Source organism: Saimiri boliviensis, chromosome 4, assembly GCF_048565385.1.
Source record: "Saimiri boliviensis isolate mSaiBol1 chromosome 4, mSaiBol1.pri, whole genome shotgun sequence".
Taxonomy (NCBI): Eukaryota; Metazoa; Chordata; class Mammalia; order Primates; family Cebidae; genus Saimiri; species Saimiri boliviensis.
Genome location: NC_133452.1, coordinates 122,847,224 through 122,870,824, shown reverse-complemented (window position 1 = coordinate 122,870,824; position 23,601 = coordinate 122,847,224). Strand labels below are relative to the sequence as shown.

At 36.5% G+C, this 23,601-nt stretch overlaps 1 protein-coding gene across 1 annotated transcript in view; it reads right to left on the bottom strand.

Annotated features, from left to right (window-relative positions):
* Positions 1-1,159: 1,159 nt before the first annotated feature.
* LOC141584329 (protein eyes shut homolog) overlaps positions 1,160-23,601 on the bottom strand; it is a 254,903-nt gene continuing 232,461 nt past the window's right edge. Inside the window, exon 8 of the mRNA XM_074398129.1 lies at positions 1,160-1,437. Coding sequence (XP_074254230.1) covers positions 1,179-1,437 — 259 coding nt within the window. The 3' untranslated portion in view covers positions 1,160-1,178. The remainder of the gene's footprint in view (positions 1,438-23,601) is intronic.

Genomic DNA, 23,601 nt, shown 5'->3' with positions numbered 1-23,601 from the left:
GAGGGGAAGATGAAAGCATTTTAGGCAGAGGGAAGCAACACAACATCTCTACTCCAGGAAAGAGTGTGGCATAGTCTAGGAATTAAGAAATACCATTTCCTAAAGATCAAGATTAATTCCTAATGTCGTTATGAGAGACTGATTTATATAAGCCAGATACAAAACGTCATGTTATTATTTCATAATCACACTCTTAGACATGATTAAACATTTTTTCCAGTAAACTACTATTATTCTAATCTCCAAATGTCTTCCATTATTAACAGTTTTAACTTTTGGAGAGTTAAACACAAGTAGAATTTCAGGGAATATAGGAATAAAATGTTTGTATTAATATGTTTGATAAAGTAATCTAGAAGTATTAATTTTTTTATCACACATATAAATATGTTACAATAAAACATCCAAATAATGCAAAGGTGGATATAGCACAATTGGTGATTGGCTCCTTACTCTTTCTATCCCAGCCTCAGTTTCAAAAATAGGGAAGAGAGAGCTAAAGCTTCATCTTCTGGGTGCTGGGTGAGACAGGATAGAGAAATAGCAGATAGTACAGCCTCAGGAAGCTAGGATATGGCAGGGAGTTTCTTACGTCCCTTTATTTTCCTGGCTTAATCTCTCCATCTTCCTTAACTAGGAGTTTCCTGGATTCCCTAATGCTGTTCTGGATCCCAGCCAGGGATTAAAAAGAAGATAGCTCAGACCTAGAAGTACCCTTAGCCCTTAGCCAAAGCCCAGCTTGGGAGCACCCACAGATTGCTGCGCTCTCTTGGAGGCACTACTATAAGTTGCCCCAGTGGTTAGGACATTGTTGCTTCTTACTGTTCTTACTAGACTTGGGGCGATTCTTCTCTCAAATTTCCCTGTGGAGATGATGGTCTTGTGATATTCCTGAGAGTTTTAAGTGAGATGGAAGGTACAGAAGGGAGAGGCTCACAGAGATGAAGTATGGATCTGGAACTGAGTTATGAACCTCTGAGCTCACTTAACTGCATTTGGCGCAAAACATTCTAGACAAAGCAGATACGGAGTTTAGAGTTAATCAATTAAAGCAATACTAAAAATAAAGGTGTATTTTTTGTACTACTCAATTTAAATACCAGTCTATCTGTGAAGTATAATGTCAAGTATACTAGAAAAAGAAGAGAGTGGATTCAAATGTTATTATATGTCCTTTTTTACTTTCCAAAAAGAAAACTGACTTTGAAGTTCCTAATTTTAGTTAAACTTGTAGACAGCAAAATGATTTGAAATTCTGTCTCACCTTGTTCACAGTAGATTCCAGTGGTTCCTAGAGGACAGTAACAGGTGTATCCATGAGGTAATGAAATGCAGGTTGCTCCTCTGCTACAGTTGTGTGGAGGGGCATGTTCAGGATCACAGGTGGAAACTGTCTCTGTGCAGAATGCTCCTTTCCACCCAGTGGTACAGTTGCAGCTGTGGGTTGAGAGAGAAAGCCACATGGTTTGAGCACTTGCGCAGAGATGGATACACACTATGTATTGCCCTGTTGCTAACATATCAATTTTAACTGAAGTTCCAAGAGATCAAAATTAATTGTGATTTGAACTACTAAGACCTACATTGTCAAAGTAATGAGTTAATAACTGGTTGTAGGATTACTGAAATCCACATCAAAGACTTTAAAAGATTCAGAGTGGAAAAATTGAAAGAGAATTTTTTGAGAATCGTTTCTTAGGACAAAATTGCATTATAAGTCTCTCCTCCAACTCCTACACCAGCACCCAGAGAAAAAGCTGTGCATGGTGTTGCTGTCTCCTAACCTCAAGCCTAGTGAAAAGAGATTTAGCTGGACCACTTGGGCAGCTTGCTATGTGTTCTCTGGCGTTGGCAAACTCACAGGCTCAGCTCCTGTGGTTGCAGAAGGAGTTGCAAACCTGCTGGAGACAAGTCAAATGTGAGTGAATCCCAGGAAAGGGATTCATAGTCAGGAACATCAGCTTGAGGACATATAAAAATCGATCTTGACTAAGAGGTGTCCTGCTGGCTAAGGATTCTTTGGCAGTAAGAGGTTTTTTGCTGGAGCAGAGGCTGAGGGGTAATGGAGAATACTCAGCTGAAAGAGAGACCTTGTCTGGGTTGAGAGAATGATATTGAGCGGAGTGCAGCAGAAAATTTTCTGATAGACCCATCAAAGGTAGAGTTGTCAGATAAAACACAGACCATCCAGTTAAATTTAAACACAAGATAAACAAGGAATATTGGTAAAAGTATGTCCTGATATGGTTTGGCTGTGTCCTCACTCAAATTTCATCTTGAATTGTAGTTCTTATAATCACCACATGTTGTGGGAGGCACCAGGTGAAGAAAATTGAATCACGGGGGTGGTTTTTCGAATCTTGTTCTCCTGATAGTGAGTTAGTGCTCACGAGATCTGATTGTTTTATAAGAGACTTGCCTCTTCATTGGGCATTCGTTCTCCTTCCTGCCACTATGTGAAGAAGGAAATGTTTACTTGCTCTTCCACGAAGATAGTTAAGTTTTCTGAGGCCTCTCCAGCCATGCTGAACGGTGAGTCAATTAAACCTCTTTCCTTTATGAATTACCCAGTTTCAAGTTTGTCTTCATTAGCAGCATGAGAATGGACTAATACATGTTCCCTACAATATTTGAATTTTAAATAAATAGTATTTGTGATATCATTGTTATATATCTTGTTGTTATATATATTTGATAAATTGTTGTCTGTCTGAAATTCAAATTTATCTGAGTACCCTGTGTTTATTCTGCCCTTCTTTCCCTCCCTCCCTCCCTCCCTGCCTCCCTTTCTCCCTTTCTTCCTTTCCTTCCTCTCTCCTCTGCCCCCCTCCTTTCTTTCCTCTTGTAATGCTATCCTAAGGGGTACATGAAAGAAAGAATTAATTTAAAATTCCTGTCAGAGCCAGAGAGTATTAATAAACCACCAAAAAATAGTGCCAGTCTAAAAGGCACATTCTAGAATGGGTGTGAGGTGTAAGTGTCAGAATCTGTTAAGCTGGAGAAAGACAGCAAATGAGCATATCTTCCCAGACCTTTTATTTATGTCGTGGACTTTAAATGCTTGTTGCATCTAAGTTAATAGTTGTGCAAACAAAGTTTAGAAAATTGTATAGGGTTTTCAAAAATAGAGACAAAGAAAATACAGAATCTGCTACAAAATTATATATTTTGAAGATTATTTTGAAGATCGCAGAGTATAAAAATGTATAAAGACCTCTTATACAAACAATAGAATGAGTAAATGATTTCTGAAACAAAATTAAACTATAGTAAAAATTCTTGTTAAAGAATTTTTAAACAAGAATTAAAAAAAATTTTAAAACTATAGTAAAAATTCTTTTTAATTAATTTTTAAATAAACATGAGTCTCTGTCATTACTTTTAAAAGTGATGATTGCACCATCTAGTGGTTCATTTTCTATATACTTGAAAAAAGCTTAGAAACAAAATTATTCTCACTGCCTTATAGACAGAACTTACAATGGTGAAATATTTATTTTATTTAGTTCACTTATACTTTATTGTATATATTTAAGGTATATAATATAGTGTTATGGGAATAAAATACTTGCTTGGATATTAAAGTAGATAAATCACATTAAGAATAATATAAGGTAGGTGCTGAAATCTTTGAAAAAATAACAAATGAATCAGAGACTCATATAGTTTCTCTCAAAATTTTTAGGTCTGAAACAATTAGCTATATGTTTAATGTATAATTAGTTATATAATTCTAATGGGAATGATTTCGTGCAAAGTCAGATTTTTCTTTTTGTCCCTTGGTTTCTTTAGCACCCTGTGAAATATAGATAATAACATATTTCAAGGCTTTATTAGTTATTCTCTATATTGGGTGATATTTTTCTAACTCTTGATGTTAATTAACTTCTTCCCTTAACCACATATTCTACTCTGCCCTGAGGAAGAGTAGATTTTGAGAAGTATGTGTGTGAGGTGAGGTGGCCACATAATGGGCAATGTAAAAGCAAAACAAAGAGTGGTAGGTATTTATTTAAAGAATATTTATCATTATTTTTTACAGGCTAGGTGTGTGCTTGTCTTAGGACTGAGCATAGTACTGTGCTTGGTACTGAGATTCTACAACACAGGAGACTCCTTTTTTGAGCTTGTGGACTTCTGTTTTTTGGAGAAATCAGATTAGCAAGGAGACAATTTTAATAAAATGGAACAAGTGCTAAAATGGGTATTATGGGAGCCTGTGGGATGAACACCTAAGTAATTTTAGTGAAATACTTAGGGAAAACTTAGGTAAGGTTTAGAAAAGGCTGCCAAAGTGATGTTTGCCTGTACAAATTGAGAGGAGGCATTAAAGGACTTTAACAGGCTGAAACAGTTCATTTTTTTTTTTTTAAAAGCTATTTACTTTTCGTGGGTACATAGTAGGTGTATATATTTGTGGGGTACATGAGATGTTTTGATGTAGGCATGCAATGTATGATAATCGCATCATAGAAAACGGTATCCATCCCCTCAAGGCATTTATCCTTTGTATTACAAACAATCCAGTTGTACTCTCTTAGTTATTTTAAAATGTACAATTAAATTATTATTGACTATAGTCACCTGTTGTGCTATCCAATACTAGTCCTTGTGCATTCATTCTCACTACTTTTTGTACTCATCCTTCTACTCTCTATCTCCATGGGTTAAACTATTTTGATTTTTAGAGCCCACAAATAAGCGAGAATATGCAATATTTGCATTTCTGTGCCTGGCTTCAGTTCAACTTTTAAGTGACAGGTGTACAGAAAATGACATGAATAATGAGGCACATTTTAAGAATATTAATCTGTTATGTGTAGGATGACCACGTAGTGTAACAATAAGCTCTCTGGTGATGTAATTTTAATCTTACTGAGATCTTAGCATATTTTTGCTACTAAACAAGGAGCTGATGACCTTTTTCTGTAAAGGGCAAGGCAGATTACAGTTTTGCTCTGTGGGCCATATAGATATTGTTGCATTAACTAAACTCTGTAATTGTTGAAAGCAGCCACAGAAAACACACAAATGGATGTGGCTGTATGCCAATAAATTTTAGTTACGCAAATAGGTGGTCGGCAATATTTGACCCATATGCCATAGTTTTGTGACCCCAGCACTCTAGACCGTTAATTCCATGACAGCAGAGATATTTGCTTTTTAGTATTGTCCCAATGCCCCAAGAAGTTCTTGGTATATTGTAATTTTTTATTGACTATTCAGGGAATAAACACATAAACGAATAAATTTAATAGGTAATGGCTGGGATAAGAAAGCAGATAGAGGAAAAAGTCCTGAACAGGAAAGTGGCTGTGGGGATACAAAGGTTGAAGTAGATGTAAGAGGTATTTTCAATGCTTTGTTAAGTGCGCTGGTATGAAAGAGAAAAAATTACAGTAAAGACAAAGATTATTTGAGGCTTACCATGTGCCAGGCACTCTTCTAACCTTTTTGATTTTCTCTATAACCTTATAAGAAAGGTACTATTATTGTCCTCATTTTGCATAGAAGAAATGTGAGGAACAGAGAGGTTAAGTCTGCTAATGAGTGAGGAAGTCCACCCTTAATCACCATTTTATGTCTCCCCTTCCTGTAGAAATGCTGGGACCATGAAAGCACACCATGTTGTTAGTGAAATAGGGACAACTGGATAGCAATATAGTAAAGGGAAAGCATAAAGAGCCCACTTTTATAGGCTTTATTTCTGGGGTACAAGGCTGGTTCAACATACACAAATTGATAAATGTGATTCATCACATAAAATTAAAAGCAAAAACCATATCATGACCTCAATAGATGCAGAAATGGCTTTGGTAAAATTCAACTTTCTTTTGTGTTAAAAACCCTGGACAAACTAGACATTGAAGGAACATACTTCAAAATAATAAGAAAAGTCTATGACAAATCTACAACCAAACACCATCCTGAACAAGTGAAAGATTGAACCATTCTCCTTGAGAAGTGAAACAGACAAGGATGCCCACTCTCATCACTCCTATTCAACACAGTAATGGAAGTGCTAGCCAGAGCAATCAGGCAAGAAAAGAAAGAAAAGATATTCAAATAGAAAGAGAGGAATCCAAGCTATCTCTCCTTGCATATGATATAATTATATACTGAAAAAAATCCCATGGACTCTACCAAAAGGCTCCTAGAACTTATAAACAACCTCAGTAAAATTTCAGAATACAAAATCACTGTACAAAAATCAGTAGCATGCCTATACACAAATTACATTCAAGCTGAGAACCAAAGCAAGAATAAAATCCCATTTACAATAGCCACAGAAAGAATAAAGTATCTAGGAATACGGAACCAAGGAGGTAAAAGATCTTTACAATGAGAATTATAAAACACTGATCAAGGAAATCAGAGATAACATAAACAAATGGGAAAACATTCCCTGCCCATGCAAAGGAAGAATCAGTATTGTTAAAATGGCAATACTGACTAGAGCAATTTACAGATTCAATGTTATTCCTATCAAACTACCAACATAATTTTTCACAGAATTAAAAAAAATTCTGAAATTATTGGAAACAAAAAAGATGCTAAATAGCAGAAAGAATCCTAAGCAAAAAGAACAAAGCCAGAGGCATCAAGCTACCTAATTTCAAACTATACTACAAGCCTACAGTAACTAAAATAGCATCTGCACAGCAAAAGAAACTATCAACAGAGTAAACAGAAAACCTACAGAATGGGAGAAAATATTCACACACTACACAGCAACAAAGGTCTAATGTCCAGAATCTATAAGGAACTTAAACAATTCAACAAGCAGGGACCAAACAACCCATTTAAAAAATGGGCAAATAATGAACTTCTCAAAAGAAGACATACATGAAACCAACAAATAGATGGAGTAATGCTCAACATCACTCATCATTAGAGAAATGCAAACCAAAGCCACAATGAGACACCAACTGACAACAGTCAGAATGACTATTATAAAAAGTTAAAAAAAAAAAGGCAGTCATTGGTGAGGTTGCAATGAAAAGGGCACACTTACACCTTGCTAGTGGAAATGTAAATTACTTTAGCCACTGAGGAAAGCAGTGTGGAGATTTCTAAAAAATCTTAAAGCAGAACTACCATTCAACCCAGCAATCCCATTACTGGCTATATACCCAAAGGGATATAAATCATTCTATCAAAAAGACATATGCATTTCTATGTTAATTGCAGCACTGTTCACAATGTCAAAAACACGAATCAACTTAGATACCCATCACCAGTGTAGTGGATAAAGAGAATGTGGTACATATACACCATGGAATACTACAGCCATTGAAAAAACAAAATTATGTCCTTTGTAGAACATGGATGCAGCTGGAGGCCATTATCTTAAGCAAACTAATGTAGAAACAGAAAATCAAATACTGCATATTCTCACTTATAAGTGGGAGCTACACAATGAGTACACACGGACACAAACAAGTGGGAATGACAGGCACTGAGGGCTATTTGATGTGAGAAGGTGGGAGGGAACAAGGGGCGAAAAACTACCTTTTGGGTACTATGCTCACTATCTGGGTGATGAAATCATTTGTACACCAAACCTCAGCAACACACACTTTACTTATATAACAAACCTGCACATGTACACCCTGAATCTAAAATAAAAGTTGAAAAAAAATCCACTTTTAGCTAGACTACATTGGAGGTAAGAGTAGGTGATAAAATTGCTTTTTTTTTTTTTTTTTAAATTAACCATCTAGGGACATGGCTGCTAAACTTGATGATAGTTAAGAACATAAGGCAGATTTGTGAATTAGACTAGCAGGCAAAGAGCTGGGACACATGCACCCGGCATACAATAGTTATGACTACTTAAATTATTCTGAGGAATCACTGACATTATTCAGAGCACTGTTTTCTTATTTCAAGACCATTCAAAAAATGTTATATATCCTTAATTGTTAGTACAAAGAACAATTTGTGGATTCTTCTGTCTCCAAACATAAATAGATGATAGCAGAGAATAAAATGTTAAACACTTTATGTAACAGTTCATTGTGATAGTAAATCTAGAAATGGATATTAGAATATGTTCTTACTAATATAATTATTTTACTTCTGTGCATTTAGAACGAAACTTATTTAAATTCCTTAGCAGATAAATTGTTTAGTTCTGACTTGTCAATTTTATAGCTTAGAACCTCTATGGGTTAATTTTTTCTCATTAGGATAGAAATTAAACATGAATAATTTAATTTTCTTGTAATTAGGCAAGTCTAAGGCTGCAAGAGTTTAGTATGAACGTGGATTTACAAAAATTAACTGAAAATGAGATAATAAAAGATTTAATATTTTTTGTTAAATATTATTCACTAAATATTACCAAAGAGGGAGTATAGAGCAGATTATCTTTGTTACCAAGGTGAGTACAAAACAGAAAACATAATTTTGTTCCCCACCCTGAGGACTTGCTACTTTATTTAGAATAATGTATTGGTATAAAATATATGATGTATGTAAAATATAATATTCAAAGTTTTTTAGGACTTTAACCCATAGAGGTTCTAAGCTATCAAATTGACAAGTCAGAACTAAACAATTTATCTGCAAAGGAATTTAAATAAGTTTTGTTCTAAATGCACAGAAGTAAAATAATTATATTAGTAAGAACATATTCTAATATCCATCTCTAGATTTACTATCATAAGTGCCAGGCACCATTTTAAGTACTTTGATGCAGTAATTTGTTTAATTACCATATAAAACTTACAAAGTAAATATTATTATCCCTCAGTTAGCAGATGAGAAGCTAATACAGAAAAATACAGCCTCTGCTTAGCCTAGTTTTTCAGGTTACCTATCAAATATGGATTTTGATGCTTTGGATAAGAGAGATTCTTCTGCATATGTTGAGGCTGAAATAAGAACAGAAAGAGAAAATTTACCTTGAGCTCAATCTGTAAAACAGTTCTGGTTATAGATTTGTGAGTTTTCTGTGCATAAGCAAAAGCAAAAACACAAAATCTATGTAGTGTAATGATAAAGTCATAGGTGTAATAGAATAAATGCCTGTAATTTAGCAGTGGGTGATCACAGGATCCAAAGGAATCAGTTCTGCATACATGACTCATTTCTCTGCTATTTAACGAAAAAGGGAAACATAGCTGAATTATCTTCTCATTAGGTAATCTGCTGTGTTGAATGACTTAATTCATATCAAGTTTCTTTCCTTTATGGTTTATTTCCAGTTGAGTAACAAGTTGGGCGAATAACGTGTGATATGATGTATATCATTTTACCTGCCAAAATTTGCTAGATGTTAAATGACTTGCTCAAAATTTAAGCCGTTGAAGAAAATACAATCAAGTGCTAAAACAAATAAACCTCATGGAATGTGACGGCATGGTGAAACTCAGTATGCTTACTAGGACAGGTTGCTGTAATAATCACTTCACCTGATGACTTTCTCCCAGGGCCTTCCTTTCTTTGCTGGTGTGATACTCACCTAGGTCCTTGGTGATACCTCACAGAGTGTAAGAGGGATGAGATGACATGACGGTTCACATGCTATTGAAAATACTGGCAGTTGTCTGTAGCCCATATTTTCTAGTTCTATTCTCCAGGTGTAATGGCCTGAACATTTTACTATGTTAAGAGCTAGAGTCAGAATTCCTTTTAAGGAGAGAACTGTGTTTGGGAAACTACATGAGCTGCTTGTAGTAGATGGTAGGCCCTGGTTGCATTGGGATGAACATGAGCCTAGGCAACAAAATAAGATGATAAATTACTCTGCCTGAGACCAGGAAGGAAATGTGGTTTATTTTAACCTACAGACTCAGTTGGAGCAAAGGAAAGCAAAGGACAGAAGACAAAAAACTGGAGTGGAATTGCCATGTACTTACTGCAGTGGTGCGGAGACCAAAAGACAAGTCGGAAGTTGTTTAGGTGGCCATGATATAAACCTTTGGCTTCAACATTTTTCACCTCTCCCCACCCCCTGCAGCAATCAAAACAATCTGATCTAAAAGTGCTTTGTTAATTTGATAGAAATTAAAGAAGTTGATTGTAGCTTTTAGGCATCTGTGATATGGAATAGTCAGTATGGGTGAACGACTATTAAACTAGAGATGACTTGAGAACATAAACCTTCCTTTTGGAATATTCACAATTTATGTAGCTCTCAAGAGTCTGGTAGAAAGTAACTGACATCAAAATTATAAAAAGACCAAGAGAGAAAAGAGATTACTTTTAAGCCGCAATGTAGGGAGGCTTGATGAAAATCCATGGTGAATTCTTACCTCTGACTCTTATTTTCTAGCTACTTAAATAATAAACAGAAAATGTGAGCTTATTTTAGAATCTACACTCTTCAAGTAAGTTTTCCATATTTTCTGATTATAGAAAGATAATTTTCTGAAAATGTCTCATCTTTGGCCAGTGGGAGTCTCTTTAAGTTGGCTCCTGTTGTGTTTTAAAATAACCATAGTTACCTTTGTTAACATTGTTGCTTTCAGGCATAAAAGGATATCCAGGTTTATGTCATACATTTTCTCTCCTAGAGCTGAGTGTACAATTCTCTAAGAAGTCTTGGTTCATTTTAGTGTAAAATGGTATTTAGATGAGTTTTGGCACTAGAGGTGTTCATTGATACTGAGTTATTATTGTTTCTAAATCTTTTTACTGAATAGAGCTGGGAAATTTTTTAAAAAGAGAAAGTTTTTTTTTTTTTTTTTTTTTTTTTTTTTTTTTTGAGGTGGAGTCTTGCTCTGTTGTCCAGGCTGGAGTGCAATGGCCTGATCTTGGCTCACTGCAGCCTCTGTCTCCTGGGTTCAAGTGATTATTCTGCCTTAGCCTCCTGGGTAGAAATTTAAGTCATGAGTTCATACATTAATTCCAGTTTATATTAAGGATTAGAAGGATTTTTACTTCTTTGATTTTATGCCTAGATCTTTTTCGTGCTGAAAATTCTAGTTCCTAATGATTAATATTAACATAATTATTCATTTGGTTTATATATATTTATCTGTTACATAAATATATTGATATTTGGGTATTTTTATCTATAGTTTCAAAATAGCGATATCGATGTTACTGCTAACATCAAGACTACAGGATTCAATAGAATATCTTTATGTTCTTTTTGTCTTTAGGCTATAATCTGTAGAGTCAAAATACTGTGTTTTAAAATCAATTGAACTAAATCTTTTCTGCTTGGTTATGCTACCAACTTGAAGTACAGTTGAATTTATTCATTTCCTTGTATTCCTTCGGTATTTTAAAATTGATCTTTTTCTTTTTTGATTTACCATGTGAAACATTTTAACTGCTTCCAAGTAAAAATTATAAAGCAAATGATAGTTAGAAAGCCTAACTTTTATCCTGTTACTATTATGTTTTCTCCCTCACCCTATAGATAATCATTTATAAATTGTGTGTGTGTAATCTTGCATTTTTTTCTTAGAAAAATGTGAGTATATCTTTATGTGTGAGTATATTTATGTTTTTATATCTGTTTATCTATATCTATAATCCCCTTTTCTTACATGTTTCTTTATCCTGATTTTTTCACTTAAGTCCTGAGGATCACACCACAGCAACATATAAAGTCCTTTTGTTATATATGTATTCCTCCATTATATAAATATTCCTTAGCTTTTTCAACCAAGTACCTAGTGATGAACATTTGGGCAGTTTCCAGTCTGTGTTTTAACAAATAGAGAAATTAGTTTGCTCTAATACATAATAGTATCTGCTTCTCTGCAGCTTCACTAATAGATTAAACATTTTGAAAGTTTTTTTTTTTTTTGCCAACTGTATAGGTAAGAAAAATTACCTATCTAAAATTAGAATTTCTAGAGTTAAAGGCAATTCCATGGAAGTAACGGGTACTCTTTCAAGGAAGCAACAGTAAGAGAGAAGCAAAGGGAGGAGGAAAAAAGGAGAACTAGTACAAGGTAACGAGTTCCCAAGTTGGCCATAGCTCCAGCAGAAACACAGCTCATTGCTTGGTGAGGAGGAAAGGGTGTTTCTTGGAAGTGGGGATAGAGTAGTACAATTAATTTGATTACTATGCAGAGAGGAAAAGTATAGCAGGAAGAGACAGGTTGATAACAGTCATGTATAACTTGACAGCAGATTAAAAATTTGCATTTTGCAGCATTAGCAATGGAAACCAGGAAACATTTTGAGGAGGAAAATAATTTAGAGCAAAGGGAATTTTAGCAAGATTCAACCTGGATTAAGGTAAGGAGTGTTTAGGGAACAGGTCAGTAGTTGGAAAACAATCACATGTCCAGCCGAAGAGTAATAGAAGGCTGAATTAAACATTGTTGACAAACTATATAGAAGAAGACAGTCTGGGCAAAAGACACTTGATTTTGGAACTCTGGCAGACCTTAGAAAATCTATTATTGGATTCTAGGGGTTTGTAAATGTGTTATATGATATGTACATTTTTGTGTTCCAAGTATGTTCAGTTTTTAGGAGAAAGGATTTTTAGCTTTAAGCTGATGCTCAAAGGCATCTCTGAGAAAAAAAAAAAAAAAGAAAATCCTGAATCAATGAGAATTTGTGATCAGTGATAGATGTATGTTATAAATAAGCCTCATTTATGAACTTAATGTAAATCCTTGATACATTTTACATTTTGGCAACCACATTCTTCTAATTCCTATTGTACTTACTGTCTGTGCCACTCACTTTAACACATAACTAACATATAACTTTTTTTTTAGTTTTGTTTTTGCTACACTGTATTTTTCTTTTTGAGATTCTTGTTGTCCAGGCTGGAGTGTAGTGGTGCGATCTTGGCTCACTGCAACCTCCACCTCCCGGGTTCAAGTGATTCTCCTGCCTCAGCCTCCTGAGTAGCTGCAATTACAGGCACCTGCCACCATGCCCAGCTAATTTTTGTATTTTTAGTGGAGATGGCCAGGCTGGTCTTGAATTCCTAGATGATCCACCCGCCTAGGCCTCCTGAAGTGCTGGGATTACAGGTGTGAGCCATCATGTCCAGCCTACCTGTGCTTTTCTGAAAGGGACACATCTGCATATTGTCCTCAGTCACAGGTTACTTTACAACATGGTGACTATGGTTAGCAACAATATCTTATGTTTTGAAAATTGCTGAGAGTAGATTTTAAATATTCTCATCAGAAAAAATTATAAATATGTGAGATAATTCTTATATTAATTAGCTCATTTGAGCCACTCTACAATATATACATATTTGAAACATCATGTTCTACATGATAAATATATCCAATTTTTGTCAATTAAGAAAATAAAGGAAAAAAGTACAACTTAAATAAAATAAAATAAAACTTTCTTAAAAATACTTGTTTTATTTTTTTTTTTTTGAGATGGAGTCTCACTCTGGCTCCCAGGCTGAAGTGCAGTGGCCCTATCTCGGCTCACTGTAACCTCTGCCTCCCGGGTTCAAATGATTCTCCTGACTCAGCTTCCTGAGTAGCTGGGATTACAATTACCCACCATGATGCCTGGCTAATTCTTGTATTTTTAGTAGAGACAGAATTTCACCATGTTGACCAGGCTGGTCTCAAACTCCTGACCTCTGATGATCCGCCCGTCTCAGCCTCCCAAAGTTCCGGGATTACAGGTGTGAGCTACTGTGCCCAGCCAAAAACACCTATTAAGCTAGACATGGTGGAAGAAATTTGCAAAAATGTAAAATAATATCTTTCTTCTCACTAAACAGTTTTGGTTTGGAACCAAATAGCCATTTCATGAAAGCACTTTATTTATTTAAAAAAAAAAAAAAAAAAAGACACCTACCAAGCATTTACACATGTAGGATTAAGAACTAAACCCTTTTTTTTTTTTTTTTGCTTAAAATTTTTGTTTTGATGTAATATCTTTTCTTTTTTGTCCTTGGCAACAAAGAACAGAAAAAGTTTTCTGTTTCTTTGTTGAATCAGAGCTCATCCCAGGAGCATAAAGTCCTGAAATGAACTCTGCCTTATGATACTCACGTTTGAGAAATTCTATTAGAACACAGATGCATCTGCATGTGCTGATGAACTTGGAGCAGGAGAGCAGGACTTTCAGCACTTTACCAGGGCCATGCACACATTGGAAACCTTATCAGTGATGGCCCCAATTCTCTCTCTACTTGGAACAAGACTTTCCCTTATGTACCAAAACAATGCCTCCCATCCCAGCTGAGAGGAAGGGAACTAAAGGGAGCATTTTGAGTTGTTATTTTAAATTTATAACATAAAACTATTCATTATTAAGACATTTTGATCAGCTTTGAGGTTTTGCTTTTAAAATTGATTCTAAGCACCGTAAAATTGGTGCTTCTGTGTTGGGGCTTGCCTCTTGAGCTTTTAACAAATGTTTCATATGGTGTGTTAGTTATTTTTCAGGAAAAGATTAAACTTTAGCTTTGAGCTGTCTATAAAGTTACCTAGAAATTCTATTTAATATGACCCTGCTTCAGTTGAAAAATAAAGTGTAGAGCCATATAAAATTAAGAGACTGAGATTAGGAGGAAAGAAATCAACTTCTTAAACACTTTTGAAAAGTATAGTAGAAAGCACAATATTTTTTTCTTTAAAGGAGGTATTCTTTTTTTTTTTTTTTTTTTTTTTTGAGACGGCATTTTGCTCTTGTTACCCAGGCTGGAGTGCAATGGCGCGATCTCGGCTCACCGCAACCTCCGCCTCCTGGGTTCAGGCAATTCTCCTGCCTCAGCCTCCTGAGTAGCTGAGATTACAGGCACGCACCACCATGCCCAGCTAATTTTTTGCACCTTTAGTAGAGACGGGGTTTCACTATGTTGACCAGGATGGTCTCGATTTCTTGACCTCGTGATCCACCCGCCTCGGCCTCCCAAAGTGCTGGGATTACAGGCTTGAGCCACCGCGCCCGGCCTGTAAAGGAGGTATTCTTACTATTGAGATTAGAAAATAATTATTTTAAAACGTCAAAAGGAATGAAATTCTTTAAACTGCTGCTGCCATTGGATCTGAATATCTATGAATGACAGCCTTAATATTATTGAATAGATTTATTAAAGTATAATTTACTTACCATAAAACTCACCTATTTTAAGTTCGGGAATCTGTAAATTTAATGTTATTAAACAATGGTCACAAAGTCTACTTCCGGCTCTGTAGTAAATCTTTAGTTAGTAATTATTGTAGTAAATATTTTGTGATTATTTCAACAAGAGGATCCCAAAACTGGTCACAATTTTGATAAGAAAAATTTTTAGAATCCTATAAGCAGACTTGCCAGATGTATGATTCCCACCGTACCTTATTGCTTAAGTCTATTTGTTTTTCAAATTAAGGCCCTCATGTTTGAGATACTGCTTTCCACCTACACGGCAATCTATGAAATCCCCAAAATATGTGTTATGAAGAAAGGTATTTCCAATTTGGAGAAAATAATTTCTCCAATTGGATGTGCTGATTGAAGACAATTTCAATGTTATTATTATTTTTAATTTTAGACAAAATGAACAGGTTACAACCAGTAGATAAAGAACTACTTAATATTTTTGTTACCTCATTAAAATTATTCACTGTTTTTTTTTTTTAAATTGTATATTAGATTCTGGAGTACATGTGAAGATCATGCAGAATTGTTGCATAGGTACATACATGGCAATGTGGTTTGCTGCCTCCATCCCTTGTCACGTATATCTGTCATTTCTTCCCATTTTATCCCTCCTCAACCTCCCCAACCCCCTCTGTCCCTCCCCTAATTCCCCCCAATAGATCCCAGTATGTGATGCTCCCCTCTCTGTGTCCATATGTTCTCATTGTTCAACACCTGCCTATGGGTGAGAATATTTGGTGTTTGATTTTCTGTTCTTGTGTCACTTTGCTGAGAATGATGGTTTCCAGCTTCATCTATGTCCCTATAAAGGACACAAACTCATCATTTTTTATGGCTGCATAGTATTCCATGGTGTAAATTTGCCACATTTTCCTTGTCCAGTCTGTCATGGATGGGCATTTGGGTTGGTTCCAGGTGTTTGCTATTGTAAACAGTGCTGCAGTGAACATATGTGTGCATGTGTCTTTACAACAGAATGATTTATAATCCTTTGGATATATACCTAGTAATGGGATTGCTGGGTCAAATGGAATTTCTATTTCCAGGTCCTTGAGGAATCGCCACACTGTCTTCCACAATGGTTGAACTAATTTACACTCCCACCAACAGTGTAAAAGTGTTCCTATTTCTTCACATCCTCTCCAGCATCTGTTGTCTCCAGATTTCTTAATGATTGCCATTCTAACTGGTGTGAGATGCTATCTCAATGTGGTTTTGATTTGCATTTCTCTAACGACCACTGATGATCAGCATTTCTTCATACGTTTGTTGGCCTCATGTATGTCTTCTTTTGAAAAGTGTCTGTTCGTATCTGTTGCCCACTTTTGAATGGGGCTTTTTGTTTTTTTCTTGTAAATCTGTTTTAGTTCCTTGTGGATTCTGGATATTAGCCCTTTGTCAGATGGGTAGATTGCAAAAATATTTTCCCATTCTATTGGCTGCCAGTTCACTCTAATGATTGTTTCTTTTGTTGTGCAGAAGCTCTGAAATTTAATTAGATCCCATTTATCTATTTTGGCTTTTGTTGTGAATGCTTTTGGTGTTTTGGTCATGAAGTCCTTGCTTATGCATACGTCCTGAACAGTTTGGCCTAGATTTTCTTTTAGGGATTTTATGGTGTTAGGTCTTATGATTAAGTCTTTAATCAATCTGGAGTTAATTTTAGTGTAAGGTGTCAGGAAGGGATCCAGTTTCTGTTTTCTACACATGGCTAGCCAGTTATCCCAACATCATTTATTAAACAGGGAATTCTTTCCCCATTCCTTCTTTTTGTCAGGTTTGTCAAAGATGAGATGGTTGTAGATGTGTGGCATTTCCTCCGAGGCCTTTGTTCAGTTCCATTGGTCTATATCTCTGTTTTGGCACAAGTACCAAGCTGTTTTGATTACTGTAGCTTTGTAGTATAGTTTAAAGTCAGGATGCCTCCAGCTTTGTTCTTTTTGCTTAGGATTGTCTTGGCTATGCAGGCTGTCTTTTGGTTCCATATGAAGTTTAAGGGTTTTTTTTTTCCAGTTCTGTGAAGAAGGTCATAGGTGGCTTGATGGAGATAATGTAGAATCTGTAAACTACTTTGGGCAATGTGACCGTTTTCACAATATTGATTCTTCCTAACCATGAACATGGGATGTTTCTCCATCTGTTTGTGTCCTCTCTTATTTCCTTGAGCAGTGGTTTGTAGTTTTACTTGAAGAGGTCCTTTACATCAATTGTTAGTTGTATTCCTATGTATTTTATTCTCTTTGTAGCAATTGTGAATGGGAGTTTGCTCTTGATTTGGTTCTCTTTTAGTCTGTTATTGGTGTATAGGGATGCTTGTGGTTTTTGCACATTGATTTTGTATCCTGAGACATTGCTGAAGTTGTTTATCAGTTTCAGGAGATTTTGGGCTGAGACAATGGGGTCTTCTAAGTATATAATCATGTCATCTGCAAATAGAGACAATTTGACTTCCTCCTTTCCTAATCGAATACACTTTATTTCTTTTTCTTGCCTGATTGCTCTGGCTAGAACTTCCAATACTATATAGAATAAGAGTAGTGAAAAAGGGCATCCTTGTCTAGTCCCAGACTTCAAAGGGAATGCTTTTAGGTTTTTCCCATTCAGGATGATATTGGCTGTGGGTTTGTCATAAGTAGCTTTTATTATTTTGAGATACGTTCCATCTATACATAGTTTATTATTTTGAGATACATCCCATCTGTACATAGTTTATACATAAGTAGCTTTTATTATTTTGAGATACATTCCATCTATACATAGTACTATTATTGTGCGGGAATCTAAGTCTATTTGTACATTATTAGGAACTTGCTTTAAGTATCTGGGTGCTCCTATATTGGGTGTGCATATATTTATTGAGAGTTTTTAGCGTAAAAAACTGTTGAATGTTGTCAAAGGCTTTCTCTGCATCTGTTGAGATAATCATGTGGTTTTTGTCTTTGGTTCTGTTTATGTGGTGGATATTGTTTATAGACCTCTGTATGTTGTACCAGCCTTGCATCCCCGGGATGAAAACTACTTGATCATGATGGATAAGCTTTTTGATGGGCTGTTGCAATTCATTTGCCAGTATTTTATTGAAGATTTTTGCATCTATGTTCATCATGGATATTGGCCTGAAGTTTTCTTTTTTTTTTTTGCTGAGTCTCTGCTGGGTTTTGGTATCAGGATGATGTTGGTCTCATAAAATTATTGGAAAGGATTCTCTCTTTTTGGATTGCTTGGAATAGTTTCAGAAGAAGTGGTACCAGCTCCTCTTTGTATGTCTGGTAGAATTGGCTGTGAACCCATCTGGACCTGGCTTTTTTTGGTTGATAGGCTATTAATTGCTGCCTCAACTTCAGATCTTGTTATTAGTCTATTCATGGTTTAAACTTCTTCCTGGTTTGGGCTTGCGAGGGTGCCAGTGTCCAGGAATTTATCCATTCCTTCCAGGTTTACTGGTTTATGTGCATAGAGTTGTTTGTAGTAATCTCTGATTGTAGTTTGTATTTCTGTGGAATTGGTGGTGAAATCCCCTTTATTGTTTTTTTTTTTTTTTTTTTTTTTTTTTTATTGCATTTTAGGTTTTGGGGTACATGTGATGAACATGCAAGATTGTTGCATAGGTACACACATGGCAGTGTGCTTTGCTGCCTTCCGTCCCCTCACCTGTATCTGTCATTTCTCCCCATGCTATCTCTTCCCACCTCCCCACCCCCCCACCCCTCCCCCATTTCCCCCCAACAGACCCCAGTGTGTAGTGCTCCCCTCCCTGTGTCCATGTGTTCTCATTGTTCAACACCCGCCTATGAGCGAGAATATACGGTGTTTGATTTTCTGCTCTTGTGTCAGTTTGCTGAGAATGATGGTTTCCAGGTTCATCCATGTCCCTATAAAGGACGTGAACTCATCATTTTTGATGGCTGCATAATATTCCATGGTGTATATGTACCACATTTTCCCTATCCAGTCTATCATCGTTGGGCATTTGGGTTGGTTCCAGGTCTTTGCTATTGTAAACAGTGCTGCAATGAACATTCGTGTGCACGTGTCCTTGTAGTAGAATGATTTATAATCCTTTGGATATATACCCAGTAATGGGATTGCTGGGTCAAATGGGATTTCTATTTTTAGGTCCTTGAGGAATCGCCACACTGTCTTCCTTTTTATTGCATCTATTTGATTCTTCTCTCTTTTCTTTTTTATTAATCTGACTAGTGGTCTATTTTGTTGATCCTTTCAAAAAACCAGCACTTGGATTTATTGATTTTTTGAAGGGTTTTTTGTGTCTCTATCTCCTTCAGTTCTGCTCTGATCTTAGTTATTTCTTGTCTTCTTCTAGCTTTTGAGTTTGTTTGATCTTCCTCCTCTAACTCTTTCAATTTTGATGATGGGATGTCAATTTTTTATCTTTCCTTGCTTCTCATGTGGGCATTTATTGTTACAAATTTTCCTTTACTCAGTGCTTTAAATGTGTCCCAGAGATTCTGGTACATTGTGTCTTCATTCTCATTGGTTTTGAAGAACATCTTTATTTCTGCCTTCATTCATTGTTTATCCAGTTAACATTCAAGAGCCAGTTGTTCAGTTTCCATGAAGTTGTGATGTTCTGAGTTAGTTTCTTAATCCTGAGTTCTAATATGATTGCACTGTGGTCTAAGAGACTGTTATGATTTCCATTCTTTTGCATTTGCTGAGGAGTGATTTACTTCCAATTATGTGGTCAATTTTAGAGTAGGTGTGATGTGGTGCTGAGAAGAATGTATATTCTGTGGATTTGGGGTGGAGAGTTCTGTAAATGTTCATTAGGTTTGTTTGGTCCAGGTCTGAGTTCAAGTCCTGGATATCTTTGTTAATTTTCTGTCTCATTAATCTGTCTAATATTGACAGAGGAGTGTTAAAGTCTCCATATAATTGTGTGGGAATCTAAGTCTATTTGTACATTATTAGGAACTTGCTTTAAGTATCTGGGTGCTCCTATATTGGGTGTGCATATATTTAGGATAGTTAGCTCTTCTTGTTGCACTGATCCTTTCACCATTATGTAATGCACTTCTTTGTCTCTTTTGATCTTTGTTGGTTTAAAGTCTATTTTATTAGAGACTAGGATTGCAATTCCTGTTTTTTTTTTTGTTTTTTGTTTTTTTTTGTTTTTTGTTTTTTCTTTTTTGCTCTCCATTTGCTTCGTAAATCTTCCTTCATCCCTTTATTTTGAGCCTATATGTGTCCTTGCACGTGAGATGGGTTTCCTGGATACAGCACACCAATGAGTTGTGACTTTTTACCCAATTTGCCAATCTGTGTCTTTTAATTAGGGCTTTTAGCCCATTTACATTTAAGGTTAGTGTTGTTATGTGTAAATTTCATCCTGCCATTTTGACGCTAGCTGGTTGTTTTGTCTATTAGTTTACATAGTTTCTTCATTGTGTTGATGTTCTTTATCATTTGGTCCTTTTTTGGAGTGACTGGTACTATTTGTTCCTTTCTATATTTAGTGCTTCTGTCAGGAGCTCTAGTAAGGCAGGCCTGGTGGTGATGAAATCTCTCAGTAATTGCTTGTTCTTAAAGGATTTCATTTCTCCTTCGCTTATGTAGCTTAGTTTGTCTGGATATGAAATTCGAAATTCTAGATTGAAAGTTCTTTTCCTTAAGGATGTTGAATATTGGCTCACATTCTCTTCTGACTTGTATGGTTTCTGGGGAGAGATCCACTGTGAGTCTGATGGCTTCCCTTTGTGGGTAACCTGACCTTTCTCTCTGGCTGCCCTTAGCATTTTTTCCTTCATTTCAATCCTGGTGAATCTGATGATTATGTGCCTTTGGGTTGCTCTTCTTGAGAAATATCTTTGTGGTGTTCTCTGTATTTCTTGGACTTGAATGGTGGCCTACCTTGCTAGGTTGGGGAAGTTCTCCTGGATTATATCCTGAAGAATGTTTTCCAGCTTGGATTCATTCTCTCTCACATTTAGGTATATCTATCAACGTAGATTAGGTCTTTTCACATAATCCCATATTTTTTGGTGGTTTTATTCATTTCTTTGCACTCTTTTTTCTCTAATCTTGCCTTCTCATTTTATTTCACTGAGTTGATCTTCAGTCTCTGATATTCTTTCTTCTGCTTGGTCGATTCAGTTATTGAAACTTGTGTATACTTTACAAAGTTCTCATGTTGTATTTTTCAGCTCCATCGGATCATTCATATTCTTCTCTAAGCTGTTCATTCTTGTTAGCATTTCATCTAACCTTTTTTCAAGGTTCTTAGTTTCTTTGCATTGAGTTAGAACATGTTCTTTTAGGTCAGTGAAGTTTGTTATTACCCACCTACTGAAGCCTGTTTCTGTTAATTCATCAGACTTATTCTCCATCCAGCTTTGTTCTTTTCCTTGTGTGGAGTTGTGATCCCCTGGAGGAGAGGCATTCTGGTGTTTTCATCCTTTTTGCGCTCATTTCTTCCCATCTTTGTGCATTTATCTACCTGTGGTCTTTGTAGTTGGTGACATTCTGATGGGGTCTCTGAGTGGATTTCCTTTTTGTTTATTTTGAAGGTATTTCTTTCTGTTTTTGTGTTTTCCTTCTGTCAGGTCCCTCTGCTGTAGGCCTGCTGGAGGTCCACTCCAGACCCTGCTTGCCTGGGATCACCCACAGGGGCTGAAGAACAGTAAGGGTTGCTGCCAGTTTCTTCTTCTGTTATCTTCATCCCAGAAGGGTACCTGCCAGATGTTAGCCTGAGCTCTCCTTTACGAGGTGTCTCTTTGGATATACAGGGATCAGGGGACTGCTTGAGGAGACAGTCTGTTCCTTATAGGAGCTCAAGTGCTGAGCTGGGAGGTCCATTATTCCATTCAGAGCATCTGGGCAGGTATATTTAAGTCTGCTACAGCGGAATTCATAAACACCTTTTCCTCTAGGTGCTCTTTCCTGGGAAGGTTGGGCTTTATTGATAAGTTCCTGACATGCTACTGCCTTTTTTCATAGATGCCCTGCCCAGTAAGGTGGTAGTCTAGCCACCGTCTGCCAGTAGAGGTATTACTGAGCTGCTGTGGGCTCTGCCCAGTTGCTCTGTGAACTTCCTGTTAGAACTGCCTTGGTAATGGTGGACTGCCTCAGTAAAGGCAGACTGCCTCGGTAAAGGCGGACTGCCTCGGTAATGGTGGACTGCCTTGCTAATGGCTGATGACTTTCCCCCCACTGAACTAGACTGTACTGGGTCCATCTGCACTTGCTGCGAAACTCTCAATCCAGAGCATTTCAGATTGCTGGTCTTTGTTGGGGGCGGGACCCACTAAGCCATATCACCTGGCCCCCTGTTTCAGCCCTATTTTTTTTTTTCAGTTGAATGGGTGGTTCTCTATCCCAGGTGTTCCAAGTACCTGTTGAAATGGCTGCCTGGATTTGTTTCTGTATGGAGATCCACAGCGCCAGCTGAAATGTTCATGCTGGAAACTCATGGCACTTTTCAGTTTGGGAATCTCCTGGTCTGTGGACAGTAAAAACTGATTTGGAAATGTGGTGATCACTCACCCTCTGCATTATTCTTGCTGGGAACTGCACTCCAAAGCTGTTCCTATTTGGCCATCTTGGATCTCCCTTCACTGGCTTTCAGTTCACTTCTCACTATTTAGATTCTGGAGAGAATCTTGACCCAGGAAATGGAAGATTCAGTTTTGGGTCCTGCTGTACTACTCACAGGGTGCTCATACATCCTCTCGAATTACTAGTTTCTGGGGCTCATTTTTCTCCTATGAAATTGAAATTAGGATACTGGCCTTGAGTAATTTAGACAGTTTTAGTGAGGAGCAATGGAAATAATATATGAAAAGTACTTTGTTACCCACAAAGTCCTGTGCAATTGTAAGATATTATGTTTAATATCAGAACTCAAGAAAATTTCTATATTAATCAAAATAATCTGCAAATGGTTCTAAGTACCTGTCTATACTTGGCACTATGTATTCCAAGATAAATACATATGGCTCTTAGGTTTAAACTGTTAGACTGTTTGGTCCACATGGAATAATGTAGGGTGGGAATGGATTCCCCACCTTCACCTTCAACTTCATATGCTTTCCCTATTGCCACTTTCTAGATCCCTGTTTATTATCACATCAAAAAATAACAAAAATAGGCTGGGCACAGTGACTCATGCCTGTAATCCCAGCAGTTTGGGAGGTCGAGGCAGGTGGATCACTAGGTTAGGACATTTAGACCATCCTGGCCCATATGGCGAAACCCAGTCTCTACTAAAATACAAAAATAAAACAAACAAACAAACAAAAAAATCCCCCAAAAAACTAGCTGGGTGTGGTGGCATGTGCCTTTAGTTCCAGCTACTCAAAAAGCTGAGGCAGGGAATTACTTGAATCTGAGAGGTGGAGGTTGCAGTGAACCGAGATTGTGCTACTGCTCTCCAACCTGGTGACAGAGCAAGACTCCATCTCAATAATAATACTAATAACAAAGATGTGTAGTAGTAACACCTGAAAATGACTGCAACTCTTTAGATAAAGTGAGGTAAACTTGTGCTTCTAATTAAGGTTAGTTGTAGAGCAAATTAGAATGCATATTTTG